Source organism: Trichomycterus rosablanca, chromosome 13, assembly GCF_030014385.1.
Source record: "Trichomycterus rosablanca isolate fTriRos1 chromosome 13, fTriRos1.hap1, whole genome shotgun sequence".
NCBI lineage: Eukaryota > Metazoa > Chordata > Actinopteri > Siluriformes > Trichomycteridae > Trichomycterus > Trichomycterus rosablanca.
In genome coordinates, this window is record NC_086000.1 from 17,960,016 (window position 1) to 17,985,272 (window position 25,257).

The 25,257-nt window shown below is 36.7% G+C and overlaps 3 protein-coding genes across 3 annotated transcripts in view; 2 read left to right on the forward strand and 1 right to left on the reverse strand.

Annotated features, from left to right (window-relative positions):
- Positions 1-173: 173 nt before the first annotated feature.
- cipca (CLOCK-interacting pacemaker a) lies at positions 174-7,227 on the forward strand. The gene is made up of 4 exons (XM_063007537.1): positions 174-273; positions 2,161-2,315; positions 3,069-3,196; positions 5,075-7,227. The coding sequence occupies exons 2-4, from the start codon at positions 2,258-2,260 to the stop codon at positions 5,801-5,803; spliced, it is 915 nt and encodes a 304-aa protein (XP_062863607.1). The 5' UTR covers positions 174-273; positions 2,161-2,257; the 3' UTR covers positions 5,804-7,227.
- A 2,257-nt stretch (positions 7,228-9,484) lies between these two features.
- zdhhc22 (zinc finger DHHC-type palmitoyltransferase 22) lies at positions 9,485-12,344 on the reverse strand. The gene is made up of 4 exons (XM_063007951.1): positions 12,250-12,344; positions 10,637-10,880; positions 10,313-10,600; positions 9,485-10,226 (listed from the first exon to the last, which is right to left on the reverse strand). The coding sequence occupies exons 2-4, from the start codon at positions 10,854-10,856 to the stop codon at positions 9,949-9,951; spliced, it is 786 nt and encodes a 261-aa protein (XP_062864021.1). The 5' UTR covers positions 10,857-10,880; positions 12,250-12,344; the 3' UTR covers positions 9,485-9,948.
- A 434-nt stretch (positions 12,345-12,778) lies between these two features.
- tmem63c (transmembrane protein 63C) overlaps positions 12,779-25,257 on the forward strand; it is a 36,479-nt gene continuing 24,000 nt past the window's right edge. Inside the window, exons 1-2 of the mRNA XM_063007045.1 lie at positions 12,779-12,910; positions 23,388-23,643. Coding sequence (XP_062863115.1) covers positions 23,437-23,643 — 207 coding nt within the window. The 5' untranslated portion in view covers positions 12,779-12,910; positions 23,388-23,436. The remainder of the gene's footprint in view (positions 12,911-23,387; positions 23,644-25,257) is intronic.

Consider the following 25,257-nt stretch of genomic DNA (forward strand, 5'->3'; position numbering starts at 1 on the left):
GCTGGATTTACCAGTCACGTTTTCAGTCAGGAGGCTTGTTTTTTCCACCAATAGCAATTCAGCATGGCGATGAAGAGGCGGGGTTTGCATGCTTAATGAGATGACGTGAGGTGTTGTTTCCGCGGTAACGAGTAGCAAGGCGACTGGTTTTGTTATGAAGATTGAGATAGAAAGAGAATAACAACCCATAATTGTAGTGTTTTCTAGAATCCAGCTCTGCATGCACCGCTGCACTGACCAGGTGGAGACATTCTGAAATACCGCTGCATAAGTGTAAGTACTGCACCGAGTTCCACAGTTTTACACGTGACTCGTGTTTGTACCTGTGCTGCTGTAATGTGTGATAGCGTGTTTCAGCTCCACTCGTGCTGTGTAGTGTACAGACCGCTACAGTTCATCTGTGTCGCACTGAATTACAGGAATTCTCATGCATCGAGTCTTATAAAATGTACAGATGGATACTGAGAGTCTGGATTGCTTTGTTTTTACAAGCTAACCGTGTTTAGGCCAGCGACTGTAGAACTGTACAATACAATCACAGTGCATTATACATAATGTGTGACAGACAGCTGACAGTCATCATCGACAGTTATGCTGGTTGTCACATAAGGATAGATAAAAACATTTTACCAGAACATTCCTGAGGTTACATAATTGCATCATCAAAAAGAAACATTTTGAAACATTGACAAATGTAAGGTCATGTGCTTGTGAGCTGAAGCTGAGGCATAATTGAGTTGTGTTATAAAACAGAAGGAAGTCTACCTCTGAATGACTGCAAAAGTTCATGTCTCATTTAAAGCTGTTCAGTAAAGAACAGTGCACTACATGTCTCCAAGGTGATGCTGTGATGAGACAGATCTCTATCACAATATATTTATGGACATAAGGGACAGTTGTAGCCTAGTGGTTAAGGTACTGAACTAGTAATCGAAAGGTCACTGGTTCAAGCCCCACCAATGCCAGGTTGCTACTGGTTGGGCTCTTGAGCAAGGCCCTTAACCCTCAATTTCTAAGACAATATACTGTCACAGTACTGTAAGTCACTTTGGATAAAAACATTTTTCTAAATGCTGAAAATGTACTTTTAAATTATACATAAATAAATGCAAACAAATGCCTGTTAAAAGCCTTTATGTACTAATTTGTTGCTTATTAAGGAACTTTAACTGTGGACAGGAGGGAGTTTGTACAACATTTACAGTAGAACTGGTTCTTTTTCATATGAATTGTTTTTTTGTTTTGTCTACAAAATTGTAGTCTTAAAGATTTTTTAAAACAATTTTGTCAAAGATAGAAAACTTACACTTACTTACATTTTTCTGGGGACAGATTTACCAGACTTGTTTCAGGTGGAGAAGCCAGTCACCTTTGTTTGCTGAGCATTTATACTCAGTTTTCCTGCTCAAACTACCAGAAGTAATGACATCACTTCCTGTTTGCTTATCTATAAAGCTGAGTGGAAAAGGGGGTCAGCTTAGTTTGCTGTGGAAGCTTTGTGGGGAATGGATGTGCTCTAAATTAAACTTCATGCGTGATTGAATGGAGAGCTTGAGCTAGTTACTAGTTACTAGTGACTGGTGACTGGTGACTGGTGTTCTCTTGTTTGAGTTTCTTTTTGCACTGAAATTTAATAAACACTCTTTTGCTTGAACCCCAATTTGACAGCTAGTCACTTTTCTTGTGCACTGTACCTTTATAGATGTTAAATTAGTAGTCAAAATGGTCAACCTTTTATCACAGATGTTTCTACTAAAGCAGTTTTACAATGAAAATTACTTTTTCACGAGATGGGAGATAGCTAGCACGAGATAGATAGCTTTCTACAATTATTTTGCAACATATTTGATGCCTTGGCTAAGGTGCATAAATGAAGTGTCTTAATTTTAATAACTTATTTCAATGTTGACTAGCAGAGGTGGCAAAATAAACTATTATAAATGTATGCCTGTATGGTTCTCCATTTATATCTGTAAGTACAGCTGATCCTTGCCATAAGGTTTAAATGTAATTTAAGTAAACTGCATATTTTTGTCACTACATGATTAAATATGTACTTATTTAGCAAAGTTAGTAGTTACCCAACATCTATATCACTTGCTCAGGTGCATTGACTTTCCACTTTTACACCTTTTGTATTATTTCTGTTTTTCTTTTTAGTCATTCTGTCCAACAAATGAAAGTAAGCTTACCAGTGGATTACAGCTTCATTTCACATAATTGACCAGGGTAAGGACAAAAAAGCTTACGCTTAACTATGGCAAACAAACGGAAACTCTTCACATCAGATATGGGGACGGATTCTGGTTTCTCAGGTTTGTCCTCGGCGTTAATTATTTAATTAATTTGTTTTAAACAATTACAATCCCAAACTGTTGTGTTTTAGAGAAAAAACAAAGTTCTATTAGTAATGATACAGTTCATGCATGTTTTGAAGATGACAAAATGTTTAGGAACATGACTGATTTATAGGGATAGGTTAACTAATTGAATGCTTTAACTACTGTTTATATAAACGTTACACTAAGACATCCCAGCTAGTACATGCTCTTGCTTCAACCTGCATGTAGTTGTTTCATTGTAAATAGATAGCATACATTAATTTGTTAACACAACCATTTTATTAAATGTATAATAAATACAGCTCTTTAGCAGTAAATATTTTAAGTCAGAAGTGTGATATAGTGGTACAGCTGGTGTAGTGGATGCTGCACAGCAACATGGTTCCTAGGAATCATATTTTCTACAAGGTATTCAATGCACTAGCCAAACTCACGCAGCATTTTTTTTTTTGCACTTTTAAGTGTCTCACTATAGTTCATGAACCAAATATTAGTTCATCATAAAATAAATATATGTTATGACCATAGAAATAATGTTTTACAATGGGTTTAAACACAGTCCATGCCAATATTCTCAGTTGTCAGTGGTTATCCTCTCATTCCTTATTTGCATGTGAATGTAGGGTAAGAAGTAATGTTATTTGTTGTGTTTATGGTCACAGAAGGATAAAACTTTGTGACTTATTTTCTAATGAAATATGTGGGGCTCGTTTATTATTTGTTTAGATGCCAGCTCTGAGTATCTCAGTGTTGTGGACCAGGCAGAGTATAAGGACATGCTGTTCAGCTCATCAGCGCAGTCACGCCAAGGTGTCTCATCCATGTTTCTAATGAACCATGTACTTCTCCAGCAGGTAAAGTACACCTGATCATTCTCTTGTTTGTGCAGTGTTATGGTAGGGTGAAATTGGTTGTGGATTATTAATTAGACTATCTTGCAATGTTCTATTTTAACTAGAGATGGACCGATCGGGGTTTTTGGCACCGATTCCGATCTCCGATCTCCTTTCAGGGACATTCCGATTCCGATTCCGATTCCGATCCGGGGGTAGTAAATAAACTTAAAAAAAGCCTCACAGTAAAGATAAACCGGAGCAGCGCGCGTGTGTGTTTGTGCCTTTAGAAGAGACGCTTTGTTCACAGTATCGCTATAAGTGATTCATTGATTCATGAGTTGATTCGTTTTTATGTGAAGCTTAAGTTTCTCTTCTCAGTTATCTCTCCGTGTTTACTGTTATTAATTAAATGTCGTGGTTTTAAATAAACACCAGCTAATACAGAACATTTTGTGTGACTCTCTTACATTAAAAAGCTTAATTAAACTGCTATTACCACAGATCTGTAACCGAGTCAGACTCGTTCCGTCTAAGGAGCTAAACGTTTTCTAAAAGTTCAGCAGATGATCCTGAACTAACGAATTTGATAATGAATAAACTTTTGCCTCGGATTGGCTCTGTAACATTTTCTGTTCTCATCTACATCACAAGTAAGAACCGCTTACGATTTACCAAAGTGAACCAGGAGTTTATATAACGTGCTGATAGAATCGACTCAGATGTGACCGGGTTGAATTATCTTTTTAAAGTAAATATTACAATCAGCAAAATTACATCGTAAGAGCTTTCACGATGGTTTCTGTACGATTGTTGATGAATGGTGATGTGATGGTTGGTGCTTCGTAGCTCAAAGTCTGGATCAATCCACTGAGCTGTTAACTTAACGTGGTCTTTATATATTACACGATCGGATCGGCTACTTTTAGGAAATATCGCCGATCGCCGATAGCATATTTTGATAAAAAATCGGCCGATACCGATTCGTAGCCGATCGATCGTCCCATCTCTAATTTTAACTAATCAAATTTGAACCATCAGCATCCACTTACAACAGACATTGATATAAGACATTAATAGTGGTTCACTACACTGATCAGGCATAACATTATGACCACCTTCCTAATATTGTGTTGGTCCCCCTTTTGCTGCCCCATATGCAACAAACTGTGATGCACTGTGTATTCTGACACCTTTCTATCAGAACCAGCATTAACTTCTTTAGCAATTTGAGCTACAGTAGGTCGTCTGTTGGATCGGACCACACGGGCCAGTCTTCGCTCCCCATGTGCATCAGTAAAACTTGGCCGCCCGTTACCCTTTCAACGGCTTACCACTGTTCCTTTCTTGGACCAGTTTTGATAGATACTGACTGCTGCAGTTTTGGAGATGCTCTGACCCAGTCGTCTATCCATCACAATTTGGCCCTTGTCAAACTTGCTCAAATCCTTACGCTCGCTCATTTTTCCTGCTTCTAACACATCAACTTTGAGGATAAAATGTTCACTTGCTGCCTAATATATCCCACCCACTTACAGGTGCCGTGATGAAGAAATAATCAGTGTTATTCACTTCACCTGTCAGTGGTCATAATGTTATGCCAAAACTCCTAAACATCACATCCAAAACTATAGACATTTATTCCACACAATTTTTGTGTATTACTGTAAGTCACCATCACAAGAGCATTAATTGGTCCTGAATTCAGCATTTGCGAGAGAACTGATGTCAGTTCTGTGAAATTTAGCATAACAAGGTTTCTAAATCACATAATCCACTAGCTTTAAATAGTGTCTGTATACTTTTGACCATAATTGTTTTCTAAATTGCTTGTTACTGTGTGTAGTGTGTGCATTGGTTTGATTTTTCAGAAGTACTGACAGGTGCTTTCTTTTCCAGTCTAATTCTACAACTCCAACCTTAAAGCCTCGGGGTTATAAATCATCACAGGAAGTGGTTCCTCAGTCCCCTCTGGTTCTTTTCCAGCCTGTCATACATGGTGGCGACTGTACCTATCAACCTCCTACCACGGGGCAGTTTGAAAATGTTTCCCTAAACTCATTTTCAAACATTGCTTCTCATGGGGGCACTGAAGACCGTAAACACAGCTATGGTGGAAGGCATCGGCGGCACTGTCATGATGATAAGAGGAACATCTCTAAATCCTCCCCTACCAGCCACAATTCTGCTGAACCTGATCATTTCAAACACAGTACTGGAAACGTGGATTTAGAAAATTTCTCAACACACGTTTCCGCTCTACAGACGCCTGGTTTCACAAGCACAGAGTTCTCTCTCAGCTCTAATAGTTATCCTTCTACGTACCTAGAGGATGCAAAACAAGACTTTGCTTACAGCGAAGATGCTGAGAACTTTCCAGAAGCTCTCTCTCCAAGCCCAAGTAAACGCCAGCGCTTCTGCAACACATACAACATTCTAAACCAGTCCGGGTTACTAGGGATCACACTTCGTACTAAGGAACTCATCCGACAGAACAAACGTTCCCAGACTCAGCTTCAGAAACTGCACGCCCATACCGACCTCTTTCTAGAGGCGTTAAGAAGCAAAGACCCCCAGGTGTGGACCAAACTGCAGCTGACATTCAAGAACAATACCTCTGAGGAGTAAGACATGGCTGCAGATGCAGTGTGTTGCATACACATTGTCCTAAAAGTGTGTACAGGGGACTCCCATTTAAGAAATACAGCTAAACATAAACTTTTATCTTTAGCAAAACACATTCCTATTTTTTCACATAGTAAAGTTGCACAAAAAGGGAGCATTTAAAAAGTTGAGTCACATTATGACCACCAGCTAATATCCGTGTGCGGCACAGACAGCAGCTAGATGGTCTGGAAGTCACTCAGTAAGGTCCTGCTAGGTTGTCACAGGTATCTGGAGCCATGCTGATTGCAGTGCATCCCACAGCTGCTGAAGGGTGCATGGGGGAGGTTCCATAGAGTGTACACGACAATCAAGGTGGTCCCACAGATGCTCAACTGAGTTCAAGTCTGGGGAATTAAGGGAACCAGAATAGTACTTGGAAGTCTTGGTCATGCTCTTCCAACCAATGTTGACATGTCGCATTGTCTTGCTGGAAGATCCCATTCACCCCAGGGAAGACAGTTTTACCCATGGTACTTTTACCCATGACAGCAACAAAGGATATATGTGCAGACAGCCAATTGCACACCTTATATACCCACCAAGCCAGCTCACAAAACATGACTTCCTTCATGAGCTACATGCTGCAGCCGTCGAAAGTAGGAAGTGGTCATAATAATGTGACTCGAGCGCCCAGGTGGCGCCATCTAGCCTGCAGCAGATACTAATTGGCCACCGTATCTGCAGGGTGGGGGCTGGACTATGTGGGTGGGTCTTCATACGCTGTGTAAGGACCCTGATTGGTGGAAGAGACGCCTGTGCAGAATGCATGGGCGAGAAGAGGAGGGCTGTACACGTGTCAGAAGAGGCGTGTACAGTGACGTGCTCTCCTCGGATGCAATCTGGTATCTCTGGTAGCAGCGGAGGACAAAATTGAGTGCGCTAAATCGGGAGAAAATGCATTAAAAAAAAAATATTAATAATGTGACTCGACTGTTTATATAGGGAGCTTTTTGGCTACTACTACTAGTAGCTGCAGGTAAATCATATTTATTATATTTACTTTGTGCAAACTACTTCTGAGATTTTTTTCCCGTACTTATGGTGCTTCTACTCTAGATAAAGATGCAACAGCCGCTCCTACTATCTGGTTGAGGTAACCGCATGAACCATGGAAAAATACTGTAGGAGTAATGAAATTCCCGGTATGTGCTGAGGCTCGCAGTAAGAACATGGGGAAAATTGAGTATATGCAAACTGGGACAGTGCAAAAAAGGAACAAAAGCCGAACAAAACTGCAACTCTGCCTAACTATACATCTCCGCTGTTGATTGCTGTCTTGTGTATACTTAGGTTAATGATGTTGGATTTGAAATGGTTGGATGTTGCTTTTATATGGTCACCTGAGCATGGATCTAATGTGAAAAATAAATGACAAACATAATTTTTTTCTGAATTCTATCTAGCATTTATTTTTAGTGCTATCCATACTTACACAGCACTGAAGCTGTTCTGAGTTCAACTACTTCAGACAAACACTTGTTCATAATACTTACCCACAATACTTGGCGTTTTTTGTTCACGCCTTGCAGATTAAATCTAAGAGTTGGGTGGGTGATGGCATAGTTGGCTGCTGTAGAATCACATGAACTGTACCGTCCTACGTTGGGCTTCACTTCCCATCAAGCAAAAATGTGTGATCTGTTAAAAATCACTTTTATTCTCAGAATGCAATCTGTTTGCAAAAGCCAAATCAATACTGCCCTCATCTGGCTGATGTGTTTTCCAGAACGATGTGGCACCATCAAAAGGAATTATGACATTGCAGTATGTATATTAGCACCCCATTTAATTGTAAGGTTCAAATATTTCAGTCACACCTATAACTAACAGATCTATAAAACAATTTTATTTTCATGTTTTACTGCTGCTTTATCCTGGTCATGTTCACGATGGGTCTGCTTCCACAGAACTGCTGATCGCAATGTAGTAACACACCCTGGGCAGAACACCAACCCATCACAGAACCTTGGGCATCCCCCCTTTCTCAGACATAGCTAATTGTCTGTATATAGACCCCTGACCGACCAATCACACCTCTGTGGATTTGGACCCTGGATCCCAGAAGTAGTGTGCAAACATAGTTTACCGCTGTGTAACCTGAGCACTCTGTTTGAAATCAGTTGTATAATATAAATTATATGCATACACCCGTTCTTGCTGTAGCACAACTTTGTTCCTGTAGATAAAGCACAATCTGTAAAGAAATGATAAGAAATGTTTGGTGTGGGAGAACTTGAGTGGGCTGTCCATAATACTGTTGAACATCTTTGGGATAAATTATATTATACATTGTGAGCCAGACCTTCTTGCCCAGCATCGATGCCTGACCACACAAATTCCTAGGCAGTGCATAAACCCACATTGGTGTGGTCGTCAGGACACTTTGATGGTGATTTCACCCAGCCCCAGCTGGTCTTATGCTGATAATGCAGAGGCTGGAATCAAAAATACAACATGGAAAACTGCACACAGCAACCAGAGATGAGTCAATCCTGGGGCAGTGAAGCTGTGCATGTCTCTTTGCCACTATATAATTCTACTATATTTAATATTGTAAGTACTGCACATAACACCAAATGTAGTATGGCCTTTGAACTATATGCACTATTCATTCATTCATTCATTGTCTGTTTTACCACCACTTTATCCTAGTCAGGGTCGTGGTGGGTACGATTCACTAGGAGAGAGGCAGCAAACACCCTGGACAGGTCGCCAGGCAGTTAAGAGGGCAACACACATTTACACACACTATACCTAGGGGTACTTAAGTATCTTCAATTAACCTGAGTGCATGTTTTTTGACTGTGGGAGGAAACTGGAGCACCAGAAAGAAACCCATGCAAACTCCACACAGGATCTGGACTGCTCCACCTGTGAATGGAACCCAGGACCTTCTTTCTGTGAGGTGATAATGCTACCCACTGAGCCATTATTTTTTTTCTGAGCAATTATTCTTGTACCGCATTATTACATATAGTGTGCACTGATATTTTCTTCATTTTTTATTGATAATGATAAGAGGATGTTCTGCTACAAAAACAGCATCATACAAATAATGTATAAAACTTTTACAGCAGGAATACTGTCTATAGCCCTTTACATCGTTGCTAATGTTTTGAGAAAATGAAAAGAAACAAAGTACTTACTAGTTATTGATTACAAACATGCCAAAAATACTATAGCATTTATCAAGGACATACTTTGTTTATAATAACAAAATTAAATCAGCAGTACCACATATTAATTGTTAGATTATAATTGCTATATAGTGCTGATTAATACATTGACAAACTTAAGAAGAGATTCAAGCCTAATAGTAAAAACTAAACATTAATACAATTATTCTGCAAATGTCCTGAAAACATCTATAGGTTCCAGATCTAATGACAGACCCAAAATTAAATCTTTTACAAGTTCTGTTAGAATCCTGATCTTGTTAGAATGAAAATAGTGGGTCGAGATGCAGTGTTTCTATGAGATCCTAGATGGTTAATTATTTAAATGCAGGCTTACCGTCTGCTTATTTAAGAGTAAGGGTCACTTTAGTGCTGCACAATAGTTAACTTCCAACTATTGAAAACACTTATTACAAGTTTCATAAAGCAAAGCTAAAGACATTTGTTGCAAATCTATTACCCAGAGACAAAAACACTTTAGTATTTGCTGTGTTTTAATACATACTGTTGTGTATATCCTGTGTGTGTGAGAAAATGTTCTCATATTTTTGTTTTCAAATTTTCCTACTAATTTAAATATAAGATAAAGACACAAGCAGGAAGGGCAAATTCATCCATCCATCCATCCATCATACTTCACAGCCTGACTTCTCAAATACTTACTTCAAAATCTTGTGTAAAGCCTTTTTGAAGGTCAGAGGTTGTTGCAAAAAGGAAGGTTAGCAGTGGCCTCACTCATTATTTATGCCCATGGTTTTTTAATGGGAAGCCCAACAAGCTTATGGTCAGGAGTCTATATACTCTTGGCCTGATAGTGTATGTATTGGCTCTGGTGACAAAAGTCAGACATTTGCATTGGTGGCATATTTCCTAAATATCTACAATAGCAAATGCAGTACAAAGAAGTCTTAACTTTCTAAACATCTGTGGTCAGTCATGCTTGTGTCCATGCCAGTTTTCAGAAGTGGTATCTACAGTCTGTACTGGAAGAAAGAGTCCCAGTACCCAGCGGGAACCAAACACATCACTTAGATTGGATCGCCATGTTCCTCGGCTTTCCACTAACTGTCCTTTTTGCAACTGACACCAGGTCTGTCCACGGGCTACAAGCAAGATCTGCTGGCAGCAGAAACCGGCACTAACCATGCCAATTCCGAGCCATACGTAAAGCATGATGACCAGAAAGAACTGAACGCCTGAGATTGCACCTAGAAGAAGAGGGAAATAAAGGAAATGTTGTAGGAGAAGATTTCAAAGCAACCATAATTCATTTAACAATAATTGAGCAGCTTACCAAGAAAAAAGTATCCTGTGGAGATGGGTAGAAGTGTGAGGAACATCAGTGGGTTTTCAAAAGAGATGGCATACTCCATTGTGAGATAGGCCACCCCAAGAACCAGAGAGTACAGGCAGGTACAGGAGGTGTAAATACTAAACATGATGAAGTAACGCATGTTCCTGTTTCCTATGCAGTTTCCAGTAAAGAAACAGTGGTGGTCCCGTTTAAGAATGACTTTTTTACAGAGTTTGCAGAAGTGCCGGCCATTCTGGAGGTAGTGTGCATCCACTTTGTCTGGACAGTCTGGAGAACAGACTGGAATAACATTCTCATTGACACTCTCTGATGGAAACCATATTGTCATTGAGTAATTGCCAAGGGCATTAATCATAAAGAATAATAAAACGGTGGTGTGGAGCAGCATGATGGGACTCAGCATAACATTGTGGGTTTGAAAAATAGTGGGGATGAAAAGGAAGAAATGAAGTACGAAAGTGATGACCGTGGCAGCACAGAAGTAGGCTGGTGCAATTGCATTAAGCATTCGTAGTTTGAGCATCCTGGCAAAAATACCTGTGTTCAGCTGGGAAAAGAGAATAGTGGTTATCCAACAAGGTCCATAAATCTTAGTAAAACTTCTTGAAATCTATTAGCAGAAAGTCCAATTCATTAAAGAGCATACAACTTAAAAAGTTAAAAATTTAAGCTTATTTGCTTATTTTAATGCCACATGGCATGGTGGTGCAGTTGGTATAATTTCGCTAGTTCTCCCCATTCCTTCCTGTGCATGGGCCCTCTTACCTTCCAAATCATGCAGAAATTTGATTGGCTGTTCTAAATTGCTAGGTGTGGGTTGGTGTGTATTTTTATTCTCTACATCAGTTCGAAATAACGGTTACATAATCAGTTTATCAGTAGCGCTTGCCAGTTTTTTTCTGTCATTAAACATACTGCCTAGTTCTTTAAGTGTATGTGGGTTTCTTTTGGCTATTCCAGTTTCCTCCCACCTTCTAAAGAGACAGAAGAAAGGCTATTTACACTAAACTGCCCTAAGGTGTGGGTTAGTGGTAAGTGTGTGATGCTCTGTAATGGATTGGTATCCTGCCCATTGATATTGCTGCCTTTCATCCAGCATTTCTGGGCTGTGCTGGACTTATCGTGATTCTAAACAGGATAAAACAGTAAGTAAGATTTTTTTAATACATTAAAAATTGAATCAGCTGTGTAAATCAGATTTTGGTTTGAATTTCTTTGGTCACTGTTTGTGAGTGATATGGCATGTTCTCCCTGGGTTTGTTTTCTCTTAGTACTTCAGTTTTTACTTTACCTCCCAAAAAACAGTTGGAATTGGACCCTCTTATAAAGCTTGCAACTCTGATAAAGCTGAATAAATATTCCAAAATAGGAACTGGGCACATGGTAGAAATACAACTAAAAAAGGGTGCCAAATTGTTACCAAGAATTAGACACTTACTCGTTCACATACATTTAGCAGTAGAATAGCAAATCCACTTTCTGCATGATTTGGGGAGGTAAAAAAGCCAGAGTACATGGAAATTCGTGTGGGTTTCAGAAGAACATGCTAATTTCTATAAACAGAGTGACAAGAGGTAGCCTGAGGTCCCACCATACCAGCTGTCACCTTGCTCTGTCATTATTTATTATTAATTAACTTTAAAAAATAATTGTGGGCCCCTGTATGAAAAGTCGTTTTTTTCCAACTGGGCCCATAAGATTTTAGTTGCTCCAGTGTCTGTATGGCATCATTCTGTTATCCAGTAGCCAGTAACAAATCAGCCACATTCTGAAAAAACTAATTATAATCTATATTTGATCTGATTGGTAAATTCAGTCAGCTATAACAACACAGCATCCTCCATTAACATGTATTATTTGAGTATTGTATATGAATATCTTTTTCTGTTTTCAGTTATTAATATTGTGTGTGTTACCTGAAGCTGGTTAAAATAGCGATGCTGTGTTTTCAGGACCAGAGCTCATCACTCGTGCACATTAAACAGCGAAATAGCTCATTCACCAAAGAGGAAAATCCCGGTTGCCAAGACGATACGGATATCTGTCGTATCATGTTTTCATTGTCTACCGATAGTGTAGCACATCCCGTTGGTGTGGCAACCTTATCTGAAGAAAAACACAATAATGATACAGCCAAATATAATTAACCTCCTCTGCCTGGGGTTTACTGTCGCTGTGCTCTGTTGCAGACTGTTTATTCATTATGTACAGTCTCTACGCCGTCATTTTTGGAAGGGAGTGTAGATATTTTAGTTCATATTTATCTTTTGTTAATTATACGTTTTCATTGAATTCACTGCAGTACACGTATACATCACATTTCTTTAAAAGAGCGATTTAATGCATTTTACTGCCCATGAACTTCTCAATTATTCTCTGTTTTTTAGCCTTTAAATCATAAGCAGTGGAGCTCCTTTAAAGCTAATGGCGGCAGCGCAAATACAAACACGTAGACGGATGTAACTTTGCAGACGCTCCCTAAAGCAGATGGGCGCTCCCCTTGTTCTTCGGTGCTGATGCAGCCAGCCAGAAGCATCTAGCCGGACGTAGCTGCGCTACAGTGGATATTAAATAAAGGTGAGCTATTGTGCTTAAACTTCTTTTATAATACCAGTGGTGACTAATTGTATGCGTTTTAGTCCTATTTAACATAACTAACGAAGTTACGTGTTGACTAAAACGAAGTTAAAGGCTTTAAAAGTGGGCGTATTTATTGTTTCCACTTGTGTTTGTATAGCTGATAGCTCAGATTAGAATGAGGTTTGTTAGCGTGTAGTTTATTTATAGAAATCACCGCAGTTTTCTGTAGGCGAGCTGATCTGCTTACTGAATATTCACGCGTTCATTCTCTGATTTTATCCGTTTGTTTATTTGCCCCCTGGGGGTAGATAGATAAAAGCTGACAACTCTTTTTAGTTCTTTAGTGTTATACTGTTGCAATTCTGTGTTACAATGAAGCATATATGCTGAGCTTTATACTTTATTTGTGATGTATACTCTGTATCATTCAACAGGACTAAAAAAAATATTACGTTTTTAATAGTAAATAGAATTTTCTAGATTGTTCTCATTTATCTCAATTAGTAAACATTTTTCCAGTATGAACATTTTTTGAACTAAAATACAATATCTAAAAAATAATTGTACTTGTCAAAAATGAAGTGGTATTAGTTATTAAACTTGAATATATAGGAACACTATTGCTAAATAATAAACAGTAAATTCATACATTTTTACATATTGACATAAAATATTAATAACTTTTTATTAATAAAATTAATAATTTTTACTAGCTAAATTTGAATGGTTTAACAAATCAGCTTAAACATAATTATGCAGACATTACTGGTAACAGTTGTTTGCCCTATTAAAATAAATACAAGTTCAATATTGTAATACATAATTTAAATATGTAAACATTTCTTTTTACTTGGAAAAGAGAGTTAGATTTCAATTTGATTAAAACTATTAAAATACATAGTGGCGGTAAACAGACTGAGAGCAGTAGTAAAATTGCTGCTATGTTTTTCATTACAAATCATATAATCAGCCTAACAGTTTAAGTGAACACTTGAATGTTTGATAGCTCAGGTTAGAATATATAGTGATATAATAGAATATAATGACAATATATAGATAAAGAGAAAAATATTTCATCTAAATATGATTGCCAGTAGTCAAGATTATAATGTATGTTATTAAAATTTCTACTAGCAAAAGCTATGCTGAATATATTTAAGTTTTTTAAGAATGCTTGCCATACCAGGGAGCATGTAATTTGTGCACTAAAACTTTAACAATTAAGTTACTGACCATCACATGCAGTTTTTTCTGTCATGTAGGCTTACAACATTTAACCAGATGTACTAAAAACATTATCTATAAGCACATAATCACCTCTTAGCTGTAATCATTTAAATGAAACTATGCATATGTAATAGTTGCAATTAGAAACAATGAAGGTTGTGAATGGCTGGCATTTACAAGCTTTATTATGTGTATTCAGACTGGTTTGCTAATGAACCACCACATTTCCTTTTGCTGCTTGTAGATAATAGCTACATTAACTGTCCTGATTTTATATTAACTTGAATTAAATGGTGTTTGTAAAAGCTTAAATGCTGGTTAAATGTCATTTCATTTATGTCGTTCATAGTGCTTTATAATTGGGCCATCATGAATAAAGCATTAATGCACACCTGCTATGCTTTGAGTTTATCACCTTGATATCAGGTTTTATATTAACACTGAATATAAGCTGCTATTATTTTAGCACCCCAACCTTAACTGTACCACCTTTGATTAGGATTGGCTTTGGAATGAGAATACATAAAAAATTTTTATTAACATGCATAAGCTTGCATAAGCTTATACATGTACCTTGCAAATGTATATAAAGTTTAGAATTCAGTTGTATTTATGTAATGCGTTGCATTAACAATGTGTTATATAAAGACATCAACATTTAATAACCACATCATAGAAACAAGACTACAGTGGTATTGCTGCTAGCAGTAGAGGAACAGTTTGTTGATCTCACAATTCTTTCATTGTGCAGATTGTGAGAGACAGAAACTCTCTCACTCATGTGTAGGTGCCAGGATGTTCCTGTTACTACTAATTGCAGAATAGTCAAATAGTGGCTTATCTAGCCTCTAAAATCAGAAATAGTTTGATCAAAATTGATTTGTTGCATTATAGTGTGGGGGTGGTAATGTAGTGCATCAAATGCCACACTCTCCAATACTTTGGTTTGATAAGGTTTAATCCTTATCTCCCATTACTGTCTGTATTGGGGTTTGCATGTTCTTCATGTGTTCCTGTGGATTGCTTCTTGCAAGTTCGATTTCCTTCTTCCTAACAAAACCTGGATGTACAAGGACTGATACTCTGAATTTCCTCAGGTTTGTGTGAGTGTGATTTAGTGTGTGATGCATTGTGATGGGCTGGCATCCTGTTCGGGATATACGTATGTCTAAGCTTGTGCCATGTGTTAAATGGATAGACTCTGGACCTACTAAAACCTGACCAAGATGAAGTGGTTAATAAAGCTTAGTTAGGAATTAATCAATTATAACAATTGAAGGGGCATTGACAGAAAGGATAGTGGTGGCAGACAGTTAGCTACAGAGACTTTAGTTAAAACATTATATTCAACTGCAGTCTTCCACATGCTGATGCTCTAAACAGGCTAAATCCCAAATTACTTCCTCTTCAGTACCCACGCACTATTCATAAAATCACCTCTTAAACATTTTGTGTGCCATGTCAAAAACTGTCAGATGGTCTAACTGTGGGATTTTGTTCTGGTAAACTTTAAAAATGGTAATTCACTCATTAAAAATTTAACCTGAAATTTCTATAATAATAACAGTAATAATACATAATAATAATAATAATAATAATAATTTAATAATAATAATTTACTATAATAGTTAAAAGAATACCATACTTAATAAAAAATTTATCTTTCCGTTGAAAATATTACTATATTTTCATTTGAGTGGTTGCATCACATGGTAGTTCCTGTATGATAATAAATGTATATAGTTTTATTAAGCTTTTTATAAACTCAAATGACAGTTGGTAATACTCATTACTGTACTGTAAATAATGTACAAGGGTAGTCATTGAGCCTTGTGGAGATTATTGGTTTTTGATTTGAAGAACACTGTTACAAACATACTATGTTCTAAAGATGTTCACTATTTTGCTATCAGCTTATTAGGAGCAACAAAAGTGTAGTATGTTTTACTCAGTAAGCATTCTTTTGTCTAAAAAGTCAAAAGTCTGGGAACACCAATCTGCTAAAAACTGCTGTTGGAAGGCAATATAGGTAAAGAAAACGTAAAGTACAGTACAACAGAAAGAACAGAAAGTACAATTCCCAGTCATGTTATAGTTGTTATAAAAATGACAGATGATAACTGTATTCTTTATATAGTTTTAATCACCTCCATATGTTTTGAAGCCAGTTAAAAGGTTTAAAATCAGTAAAATCTATGCATTTAAAGCCATTAAAATAAGATTACCTGTTCCAACCTGTTCTGTTTTCATTAATTGGAGATAACAGATCTCACTGTGTTGTAGTTCTAAATACATGGATTTGTATCACTAGAGTAATATATATTTGTAATTTTTTATAGCAGCTTGTTTCTGGAGAAACTTTAAAATGACTTTTTACTTTATTAGAAAGATGCAAGATGAGTGTGATTTACAATCTCCAGGGCTGTTATTGGTTAAGGTGGTCTTAACACTAATGCCCTGAATGTCTCTTTCCTTTGGTTACCTGTTATATTTGTTCTGTCCTTGTGAAGTGAGATCTGGTTGATGTCTGAATTATTACACCTCTGTCATTGTGTGACCTTTTTGCATTCTCACCAGGAGTTTGGTGCCAACACGTTGACCTTTCAGTCTGGCTAAATTATAAAGGGGAAAACATAAGGCAAGTGACAGATTAGTGCTACATGATGTTGTGTTGCATTATAGTAATCTGTTATTGTACAATATGTTGTATCAATATGTTGACACAGATATTAGAGCTCATACAGTGCATTTAGAAAGTATTCAGACCCCTTGATCCTTTTTATGTTATTATTTATGACGTTTCGTTAAAAATATGCGTGTTATTATTTTTGGTATTTAATATACTCCATTGAATATGTCTAGTTAAATTTTACAAATATAATGTTTTTTGTACATAAAACACATTTAGCATGCCCACCTGCTGGCCCATGTTGGCCAGCAAGGGGTATGGAGGCGCAGATTAATTGAAAGTGCAGTTTTCTTTAAACAGCTTTTCAAACACATTCTGCGCCTAATAAAACATAAGTCGCTTAAGCTGGGGTGGCCCTTATGGAGGGGCCTTTAAACTCAGCTTAATAGTGGGTTCTTGTCTTGTTGCCTGCTTGTTTATAAAACCAGCTGCTTCTCTGCAAAAGTAATGAGGGTTTAGGTGACAGAAAACCTTACTGGTTTTATTTGAGCATGTTGTGGTTAAAACAGAACGGTTAACAACAAATAATTTTTATTCCTTCCATGTTGTAGTAACAGTTTGGAAAGAAATTTTGACACAGCATAAGTGTCCCTTAGCACAAAACAAGGTCCATAAAGACCTAAAATGTGGTGGCACTCCAGAGGCTGGCACTGAGCCCTGACCTCGACCTGACTAAACACTTTTGGGATGAATTTGAACATTGATTGTGAGCCACGCCTTTTTGTTCAATGTTAATACCTGACATCACAAATGCCTTTTAACACAATTGGAAAACATACTCACATAACTGTATGGAAAGCATACACAGAAAAATGAGGCCTGTTACAACTGCAAAGGGTAAGGGAGTGTATTTTGTAACAGGGTTTTCAACAAGCATATGGTAAAGTGTCCACATACTTTTGGCCATAACATTATAACAAATATTTTAGTGACATTTTTACAAACAAATCAAGATTTCAACTATTTTGTATACTGGAGGCATCCATGAAAAAGCAGCTTTGTGAGGATCCTGACTCAGCCTCAGCTGTTGCTCTGGTGATGTAGTACTTTGATCTTAATTCTGGTTGATTTTAGTCCCCTTATCAGGAACCCAGGTGCAAACATCACTAAGCATGTGCAGCTGCTCCACACTGAGGCTGTCTGTGCTACTTGGTCTATACTTCAGACAAAAAAATCAGTACAATATGAGTAAAATATGGTCACAACATAAAATAGGTTTTATACATATATCAAATAATTATAAACAATGTGATAGAGAATTATACCATTTTAAACAACATTTTAATATATAGTTAGAAAAGCTTATTATTTGGGAAGCACATTTGTTTCCCTATTTATTAAAGCATTTTCTCCTGATGTAGCGCAGTCAATTTGGCTTCTGGGGGATCCCTGATTGCATTCAAGGAATTTTTCCTGCTTAGGCCTCCTCTGACCCATGCACAGTCCTTAGCGGACCCTTTCTTTTTCACCCATGCACTCTCCACAGATGCCCCTATCTGCTAATCAGGGTCCTTGCACAGCATTTGAAGACCTCACCCACAGAGTCCGGTCATCCCACCCTAGCAGACACAGTAGCCAATTAGAGTCTGCTGCTGCTAGAGTTGCTAGATTGCCACCTGTCACTAAGAGTTCAAGCTGAAATGCCTTTAGACCACAAGACTTTCTGCTGTAAATGGGTGATGATTTTCCTGTGAAGTAATTTTAAAAAGCTGATCCAAAAATATATTTATGTGTTGTTTATAAACACACAAAGTGAGTTGGTAAGGTAATGTTGCGTGCCACTTAAACTAGTCTTGCAACTATGAGGGATGTAAAATGTTATTTTACAGTTATTTCTAACTAAAGTTTTTTTATTTTTTCATTGTACCCAACACAAAATGCTGCAATGAAATTTAAAAACAATTTAAATCCTTTTTTAAGGCACTGCATTGTCCACGCAAGATAGATATTACTGAAAAATACAATTAAGTATAAATTATTTACTATCATGTGCACTTTAATGACAAATTGATGCTGATGTTCACATTATGTGAGATATGAAATAGATTTTAAATCCATTTCATTCTAAATCCATCCAACACACAACTCTAATAAAAGCACTGGAGCAGTTAAATCTGCATATAAAATTTTTTAATGCCCTTTGGCAATTTTACAGAGAGTTGTCGGGTGATTTGTAACACAGATATGCCATTGCAGTGCGACTAAGAATAATCAATGGTGTGCAATGCCATGAGGAAATGTTAGTCAGTTGGTTATACTGCAATGCCGAAAATGAGTTTTCCAGCCAAACAGTGTAACTAAACATGGACAATGCACTTTGTTTATTGTTGCATTAATAAATGATGAGATAATGGCCATTCTGAATTATTGTTACTGAAAGTTCTCTAAAAGCCTCACAAAATGCATTAAGGCAATCATTTATAAAGTTAAGTGCAATTACAAATTTAGCAAGAAAAGCATGTTTGTGCTTTTGCACATACATTGTATTTTGTGTGCATCAGTGCCCATGCATTTGGTGACTTGTTTATGTGTGAAGGCACTATTGATGTTGTGTGCTTGATCGGCCTGCCTGCAGTCCAGATCTGTCTCCTATTAAAATGAATAGTGCAGCATGAAGTGGAGAATTAGACAATGGCTACCACAGAGTGTTGAGCAGCTGAAGTCTCGTTCCAAGCAAGATTGGAGAGAAATTGTTGCAAAACTGCAACAGTTAGTGTCCTCAGTTCCCAAGCCATTTAAAAAGTCTCATTAATAGGAAAGAAGCACATTGCTAAACATGGCTCTGTGATAAGCTTTTTAGAGTGTATTGCAGGCATCAAATTCTAAATGTGTTTATATTTTACAAAATACAATGATCATTTTTTAAGTTAAATAAACATTCAAGAGAATTAACAAATCAAATTCTTCTTTTTATTGAATTTTTCCAACTTTTTCTGGAAATAGGGTTTGTAAAATTTTGTCTTCAGCTGTAGCTGATTTTTGCTTTGGTGACCTATGGTAAAATGATTAAACCTAGTTAGTGTCCTCCATGGATTTCTGGGTAATATTTTATCTACCCCCTGACCGTTGAATACAGTATATGGTCAACTGGCATTCATGTTGCCATTTACAGAATAATCTGCTTGGTCAGGCAAGTAATAAGTGTTTAGCTGAAGATCTTAATCTGTCTTGGATGAGCACATGGTTTTACTAGCAGACAAGTCAACATGGTAAAATACAGTAGCTGTGCAGTCAGAGTAGATCAGTTTTATAGTGGTTCTGAAAACCTAAGTTTGTACCTCCAAAGTGAACTGTTTTCACACTTAATTACCAAGACATTTTACCACCCACTGCAAGTGTTCCCTTCAAATCTGAACTAAAAAAAAACACCTCTGTGCACCTGTGTGCTAATTGGTTCAATGTTGCCACCTCGGTTTGTTTTTCTTTCCTGTTTACAAAGACTCGGATAATTATAGAGATTTTTTTCTTCAGACATGACAATTTTGCAAAATATCAAAGTGATTTTTTTAAATAAAGATAATAAAAAAATATTAAATAAAATAATATTACTGGGTTGTTTACTGCTGTATATAATTAGGAAATAATAAAAAAATTGATTTTTTTCTGTAAATATGAAAATGAAAAAAGAAACACATTTACATTCCACAAGATACTTTTTGAGTGATTATTTTGTGTGGATTTTTTATAACGTTGCCTCTGGCTTGAATCAAGAGTAGCATGAAATCCAAAATCCCATGTTTTCCATGTCTATACAGCATAGTTTATCACATGCTGGCTCTTTTTACTCCAGGAGTCGTCGATGACTGTGTTCAGAAAAGCAGCACGATCTGTGGTGTTTATCACGAATTTCCCACAAGTACCATCTAATTGACATTTCCACCAGCAGCAGGAAATGACAGCATTGTTGCAGTGACTAACAGCTCTCAGTGGTTATCAATCTCAGCAAGTATGTGTGATCCTCCTCTCAACTCTTTTTCACTGTCTCTCTCATCAGTCAGGCTGGTACATGGTCACCTTAGGTGCCCTTGGCCTGTAAGTGGCGTCTGTGGTTATTTTCACTACTCTTTTCCCTGTGTATACTATTACAGGTCCTTAAAAAGACTTGACTTTAATCAGTTCTGTGTATGAAATAATATCAAAAAAAATCTTGTACCAAATGTTTTTCTAACTTGTGAGAGTGGTGAGTGGTGAACTATAGAGCTTGGAAGACAATACCTTATAATTTGCAGTGGCTCGTGCCCCACCTGGTAACACTACATGCAATGCAAGAATACACCCTAGACAGTACCCCAACCCATCTCTTGGCAACACACACTCACACAATTACTCGCTTACTTACTTACAACTAGGTGTAATGCATATAGAAAAAACACATGTAGGCATAAAATAAACATGCAAAACTCAGTGACTGGAGCTTAGAATTAAACCCATTGACATAAGGAAGATTACACAACAAATACAGTGGTACCTTGAAACTCTAGGTCAACTGGTTCTGAGAGTGGCGTAGATTTTAAAAGACTTTGAGTTTCAAGATATTTTTTCCCCCATAAGGATGTACGGGAAACCTGTCAATGCATTCCATGGTCCCATGGAACTGCTTATATTTTAGGCTTATGTAAAATAATAGGGTTGTTTTTGACACTTATACACTGAAAATAACACAAGTATAATATAAAAAACACTGAAATACAATTGAAAACAGTTAAATACAATGAAACCTGAACTTTATCCTTAACTTTATTGTTTTCTTACGCTTCTTAATCACCTATATGCTTGATCATGAAATGCCGTATTCTTTAGCGAGTTCAGTATGGTTACATGAGAAGCGGCAAAATAGCTTTTGCGCTGGCCGTGCTGTTATTTCCTATGGAGTGTGGCGGTGCACTAGCTTAACGTGACTTATTAAACTTAAACAACGAACGAGGAATTTCATTAGTGGCGAGAACTTTTGAGCAGTAATAATTAAGAGAAGTTGAGAGTTCCTATGTTGTTCTTTTAATAAGTGTGCCAGTGATAGCTCAGTGGTTAAGGTTACTGGACTAGTAAACAGAAGGTTGCCGGTTCAAGCCCAGCCACCACCAAGTTGCCACTGTTGGGTCCCTGAGCAAGGCCCTTAACCCTCAATTGCTCATCGTGTTCCGCTCATTGTGTAAGTCGCTTTGGATAAAAGCGTCTGCTGAAAATGTAAATGTAATACATTAAGTCACATTAAGCTTTTTTTTTTAACAATAAGCATTTTAGACTGTCTCAGAAAAGCTGATTCTCACCATTTCTCAGCACCACAAGCTATAACACTAGTTTAAATGTGAAACAGGAGGAAAATCCAGCTAAACACAGATACATGTGGATGCTTTCAGAGTGGATTTGATGGTTATTCCACACAAATGCAGATTTCTCATATTCACACTTTCCTGATGTTTTACCGCACTGCTCAAGCCAAGCGCTGAACAAAACGGCAGTCAAACACACATCGAGTTTAAGGTAAACATCGACTTTAAGAGTACAAATTTATCAACAAAGATTTACAATGTACCACTCTATATGTACCACTGGTCCGGGTCCTTTCTGTGTGGAGTGCATGTTCTCCCCGTGTCTGCGTGGGTTTACTGAATTAAAGATACTAAATTATCCATGACTGTGTTCGATATAACCTTGTGTGAACTGATGAACCTTGTGTAATGAGTAACTACTGTGTCTGTCATTAATGTAACCGAAGTGTAAAACATGACGTTAAAATCCCAATAAACAAACAAACAAACATGTACCACTGTAAATGTACTGTGCATACTCACTGTTATGACATTAAGTTTTAAACAACCATAAGTTCACACAACAAGGATGGGAAATAAATAGTAGAATTTAGGGATTAGCAAATTTACAATTAGACAATATGTTCATACCAACCAGCTATTTAAAAAGTGTGCCATAATACCCTTGTCTAAACACAAATGTTAGTAACTGAAGTTTAAGGTATGCTTTTTATTTCTTGCTTTGTATTTTTTTATTTTATTGAGCAATATTAAAAACAGTACATACAGAACTGGCAGATGTAGGTTTGTTAAAAACTGATATTTTGTAATAAGGAATTATTTTCTTTAAATCTATTTTATTAAATAGGAGGTTTATATTTGCAGCGCAGCATTGAGCTAAAGAAAACATTTTTTATCCATCTGTAATAATGATAATGTTCTGGGGCTAAATATGGATATTATCTCCTGGAAATTGGCTAACAAAAAGCAACAAGATCAAATCCAAGTATAACATGCTCATACTGATATTACAATAAAGTACTTTATAACATTGTTTTTTTAAATACCACATGTCGTATTAGGATTGTTTTTTTTTTTTTATGAACAATTCCTCTATTGCTTTCTTTTGTACAGATTTTTGTTTAATATTTTTTTTGTTGACACTTGATTGTGTTATACATTATTGATTTATTTGAATAGTGTGGCATGCTGTTTTTGCAATAATCTATCATTTTTGAAACATCTGATAATCACTATAAACCAACATTAAGATCAATCTAATGACTTTTGCATTTATTTCCTTTAACAGTGATGCTTTGACAGTCTGCAAACCTACTTGTAAAACTCAACCCTTCGAAATGCCGGCATATTTGGACTCGATCGGTACGAAGAGTCCCACTTTTGAGCCGTGGTCCACCTTGTCATTGGAGCAAGATGTATTGGATGCCCAGGAAAATAGCACATCAGAGAGATGCTACCTCGCACACTCACGCAGCAGTGTGCTGCAGGGTCTGCCCTTTGGTGGAGTGCCCACTGTCCTCGCCATTAACTTCACCCTCTGGCTGGTACAGTATTACTCAACACATTACTGAGATTAAGCTTCCACAGGTCCCATAGCTAAGCTTTTTTGTTTTGTAATATAGGCAGTGAAATTACATGTTATCTGTGGTGGCTGAAATAAAACAGCTATGAACTGGCTGGGAAAAAGCCTACAGGGATGTAATTGTTCAGTGTTTTTCTTTTGTATTTATGACCAACAAATGCTCAGGTGTCAGTGTACTATCAACCACATTGCTATGTACAAATCCCTTTTCTGGGGAAAAAAGAACCTGTGATTTGTTAATCGTCTAAAATCTTAATTTAATTGACAAAAGTACCAAGAAATGATTTACATTGTTTTCATTGATTAACTTATTTAACATATTTTTTTAAATTGTATTTTGTATATATAAACAATATTTAAATTTGATACCTGCAAAACACTCAAAGTTTGGACAGTTACATCAACTTTCTTATTAATTACACTTTTTATTGCATTTCACTATTTTATTTACTATTAATCAACCATTATTATTATTATTATTATTATTATTATTATTATTAATAATAATAATAATAATAATTGCCATCAAGTCTGTTCCGACTCCAGGAGACCATATGGAAGGTGTTTCTCTAGAACATCCTGCCTTCTGTTTGAGTCTTAGTGAATGGTTAATTAGTAACTGACAAGTTTATAGCCCCTTTTGTTCGTCTGCGACTTCAAAGTAATACATTATTAATTCGGTGTGCAACTACAAGTTAATTAAAATTCCACACAAATCTTTGCCAAATTGAAACATATGAGACATCCGAATGTCCGTTCTTTAATTTAATCACCTGTTGGAATAATAACAGAACTGACATTTTTAACAAACAACATTGTTTCAACAATGGCTTTTTCATGGTCATTAGTTATTAAGTAAAACATGAACATGATGATACTTTATCAAAGCTGGATGTGTTCATAAATAATCATTGGTTGGTGGTATATTTGACATACCACCTGTCATGTGTAAACAGTTTAGGCTGCTGGTAGTTGGGCAGTAGTGTTATTACTGACCAATGGTATTCCCTTATGGCCACAATTTACTTTTAAATAATTGTAAAGACTTCTTTGGCCTTGTAAGTAAAATATATATAGTATAACATTATTGCATACACAATTAAAATATCCTCAATAAAAGCTCTATCTTAATTTAAAGCTAAAATAATAATAATAAAAAATATTTACAGCTGGTATTGTAGCATTTATAGCAGAATTTTGAAAATTGCTTTGTAGATTTTTCAGTGATCAAAAGCAAACTTCTCTTCTGAAGGTGCTGAATAGCTACTGAATTATGGATTGAATATTCATGTTTAATTAATATATTTTGCTTTTATTTTAATCACAGTGTCAGGGGAGTAATTTATCTCAGTTTAAAGAACAAGAAATGTTGGTTAAATAAATGGAATCTGAGCAAGGTCTGTCGTTCTTGTTGTCACTGTGTGCATTGCTGCTAGAGACATTACGTGAACAGTGTGCATACTGACCTTACTCCTTGTCAGTTTCCAAGACAACCACTCACCTCTTCTCTCTTTTCCTAAAGAAATGTCTATCACTGCATAAGACCTTCTGCAGAAAATACCTGGCTCTACAGTGT